The 3,891-nt window shown below is 45.0% G+C and overlaps 1 protein-coding gene across 1 annotated transcript in view; it reads left to right on the top strand.

The window, feature by feature from the left end:
- Nucleotides 1–3,891, top strand: part of LOC128893846 (uncharacterized) — a 17,769-nt gene that overhangs the window by 13,862 nt on the left and 16 nt on the right. The window contains exon 4 of the mRNA XM_054155114.1: nt 573–3,891. This exon is cut by the window's right edge and continues 16 nt beyond it. Within this exon, the coding sequence (XP_054011089.1) occupies nt 573–632 (60 nt within the window). The 3' untranslated portion in view covers nt 633–3,891. The remainder of the gene's footprint in view (nt 1–572) is intronic.

The raw sequence follows: 3,891 nt of genomic DNA, 5'->3' as shown, positions 1-3,891 counted from the left end.
CACTCCCACTTGTGAAATGGAAATTTTCAACTCGGGGCATTTATATTTCCAATGCATTTAGCATATAAACGCGATGTATACGCGAGTGTTCGATAGAAGGTTGAGGTCACAGATGGTGATTTTTATTACATTCGAAATGCATCGTGCGCGTCGGTTTACTGCGATGGTATTAAACGTTTGCAACAATAGGAACAGAGATTAATCTTTATTTCGAACGCAACCCATCGTCAGTCATCGAAATATCTGCACCGCTCAAAATTTTACCGCTGAAACAATTACAACAGCGGCAGGATCTATATATATATATATATATCTGGTAACAAATCACGGCGAATCCTTTTCTTTTCAAATAATTTGTGGATTTTCATTTTACAGAAGAGAGTACAGTTGAATGAAACGTAAAGCGTGACACGTGAAATACACTGTCAAAGTCACGTATTCCTTTAAAATAACGATAAGTGGAATTGTGGCTTTAGGCGGCTCGGGTCAGTTCGGCTCGGCGCTCGGGTCACGTCGCGACTGATTGGCTGCAGCGACCACGCACGAGAAAATGTTGTTTCTCTTTGTTTCAGACGAAAGCTCACCTTGACATATTGGCAGATGCCATTTTGCGATGGGCAAGAGGACGCTAATTCCTTTGTTGACGATGAACCTCTGACCTATGCATAAGATCATAAGTCTGACGAGTTTACTTCTTTATACATTCACCTATATATAAATACAACCTATAAATATAAATACAAATATAATATATGATATATTCCCGTGTATGTGTACGCGTACACACACAGACACACACACACAGAGAGAGAAAGAGAGACACACGCATACAGAGATACATGGACACACGTACACACATACACGTGTACTCGAACACATATGGAGGGTTTTCGTTTTATCGTTAGCGAGCATTTTTCTTGCAAGCGACGGATGCAACGAGACGAACCAAAGGGAAAGCATTTTTATAATTATTAATTTTTGTATTTTTAACTTCAAGAGAACTCCTGTTTCGTCGAATACTTTCGGATTTTTAGAATGTCTAGGATAAGTCTGGGCTAGGTCGTTATACTTTTCAAGGGGAAAGAATTCAAACATTGGAGATATTTTTGAAGATACTTTTAGAATTTGAGAATTCGGAATTCGATGAAAATTTTACTTTTGTATTCGACATGGACAAATCGGATAACGAGGCTTACACCTCGAGCTCCAAATTTCACACATTCGAGACAAATTCAAGTGACCTGGTTCTCTCCAAGTAAAAAGGAGGTTTCCAAATCAGGCGTATCTCCCTTCCTCGTCTCCTCCCCGCGGCAACGGCTTGCAAGGACAGCATTGGCTGATGAGAAGACGAACACCCTGCTCGCATTTTCCCCTTTCTCCCGCATCGTCTATTTTGCAGAGAGTTTTCCCTCTCTCCCATAAATACATAGAGGAGAGATAGCTAGAAAGAAAGAGAGCGAGAGAGAGAGAGAGAGAGAGAGAGAGAGTGTGTGAGAGAGAGAGAAATGTTCACGTTGAAACCAAACTCAGGGGAATGTAAAGATGAATCGTCTCTTGAGCAGCACTTCAGCCTAATAGCGGCCAATCCGTGCTCGATTCTCCGAAGGGTGCGGATTCCGATGCGAGCTCGTGTCAACGCGTTCCTGACGGTTAAAACCAGAATCAATTCCTGCCAGCAAAATGGCGGCTGCGGCTCGAGGCTGAAGCGGCCAAACACTTGGCACGATCCTGCGTGGGTTCATATTGCGAAGGTGACTCGAAATGACTGTTGGAGGACCTTGGATGACCTTGGGTGACCCTGATAGGACAGAGGCTTAAGATAGAGGACACTTGGGTGAATTAGTTCGTCTGCTAGACCTCATGAAGTTGTTTGGGTTAGGGAAGTGAGCTCGGGATTGAAATAGTTTTATCGTCAAGTTGTCAGCAGTACCTGGTAGCTTAGGAGGTTCAACACTAGTTGTAGCAATTAATAATTCTCACTTTGGTGGCCTATCAGGCTTGGCGGATGGTGTTCGGCACTAGTTGATACCTTAGCAGGTCCAGAACTACCTGTTGCAATTGGTACTTATCATTTCACCGAGCACTTCTAAACTAAATTTGAATATAAGATCCCTGGGGTGCAGTCTAGGAAGCTCGAGATCCATAGGTCCTCCGGTACGAAAGAGAAATAACTCAAAAGTGTGACAATCAGTCAATTTTTTTATCAAAAGTAGACTTAGGATTAAATCGGAAACTGGACGACCAGTTTCCTCGTTGTCTGAGGCTCATGGACGAGTTACCTTCTATCTAAAGAGACTCGATTCGAACTTACTTTCAAAATTACACTCGCTTTTACTTGATACGAATAAATGGTACACGCAGACGTATCTATTTAAAACGCTGAACAAAATATAGAGGGTATCCTAGAATTGCTGTGAGAACCGGAAATAGGGGATAGCTGAGACGATTCCGGACAACATTTTCCTTTGCGAAAATGCCGGACGGTGCTTCGTTTTTGAATTATTGACGAAAAACCACCGACCAATCGCAGCGCCCGAGTGACGCGCGCTCAGTCGCGAGATGTTGGCTCAAGCTAGGATGCTCGAATCAGGACGCTCGGGCCAGCCACCGGGCCCTCCTCTCGCGGCTGAGCGCGCGCTGTGATTGGTCCATGGTTTTTCCTCAATAATTCAAAAACGAAGCACGATCCGACATTTTTGCAAAGGAAAATGTTATTCAGAATCGTGTCAGCTACCCACCAGTTCTCACACTAACTCCGGGACAACCCGTATATTACGACTCTAGGAACGCGTTGCACGAGCCTTCCCGTCGCGGCGACTAGGTATCCTCACGTATAAACTATAAAGTACAAATTAAGGGTGTCCGAGGTTTCAAGGGGGCGTTGAAGGGGACGGCATTGGCGCGACCTTAAACAATCGAGCGATTCCCGCGCGTAAACTCACCTTCGACGACATTATTTTCGTACGGCACGAAACGCTACCACAGGACCTTTCGAAGACTGAGAACGAGCCACTTAGTTGGCCTGAGGCCACGGGTAGTTCACTTAGGCCCCCTCGACATCGCGAATTTTATGCGAAGCCTGCAGGACTAGAAGCTTCGAGTTAATAACGATAATTACTTGCAGAAATATCAATTTGGTCGTTCTTGTAATCATTGCGATAATAAGAAACAACTATAAAAGTCTGGAAACTGTTTAAATTCATACTTTTGTGTTAATAACGTACAGTCCTGCAGGCTGACTAAATTCGTTCCTATCTAAAAGCATCGAGTGAGCAGCCCCTGAGCAGTAATACGTAGATCCAGGTTTGAAATTGTCGCCAAAGGTGTTACGACGACGATCCCAGGACTCGGTGACCCCCACAGAAACGAGAATCGTGCGTATTAGTTCGTCTGAGTCCCTCTCCCCCTCCCCCTCCCCCTCCCCCTCCACAATCTCCCGCTCCTCTTGGTTATCGTTCCAAGATTCTCGGCCGCCTGGATCGTCTCATTCCCGGTTCCTCCCCCTGTTCTTCACGGTTCTTTTTTCCTCCTCGTTAAAGTAAATATTAGCTTTAGCGGTAAATGTTTGACAGTGTCCCGTGCGACACGCCTCCCTTTTCTCCTGCAAAATTGTTCAGAACGAAGTGGAGAGGCGAAGTGTTTGCGTGCTTGAACCTTGTCGATGACAGAGACACGAAAAGAAAAGAAAAGAAAGAGATTTTCCCGGCTCGAAACTTGCTGCTTCCCACCGTGGCTGATTCCGGCATTGAGTTTCCCATATAATCGATCTTGGAACGGTACGGAAAACTCGCGATATCGGTGTCGATACCTCTGTCCCTCGGGTTGAGAATCTTCGTTCTCGATGGTGTGTGTGTGTGTGTGTGTGTGTGTGTGTGTGTGTGTGTGTGTGTG

Source organism: Hylaeus anthracinus, unplaced genomic scaffold (assembly GCF_026225885.1).
Source record: "Hylaeus anthracinus isolate JK02 unplaced genomic scaffold, UHH_iyHylAnth1.0_haploid 0, whole genome shotgun sequence".
Classification (NCBI taxonomy): Eukaryota; Metazoa; Arthropoda; class Insecta; order Hymenoptera; family Colletidae; genus Hylaeus; species Hylaeus anthracinus.
The sequence above is the reverse complement of the archived record's forward strand: the minus strand, read 5'-3'. Positions and strand labels throughout refer to the sequence as shown.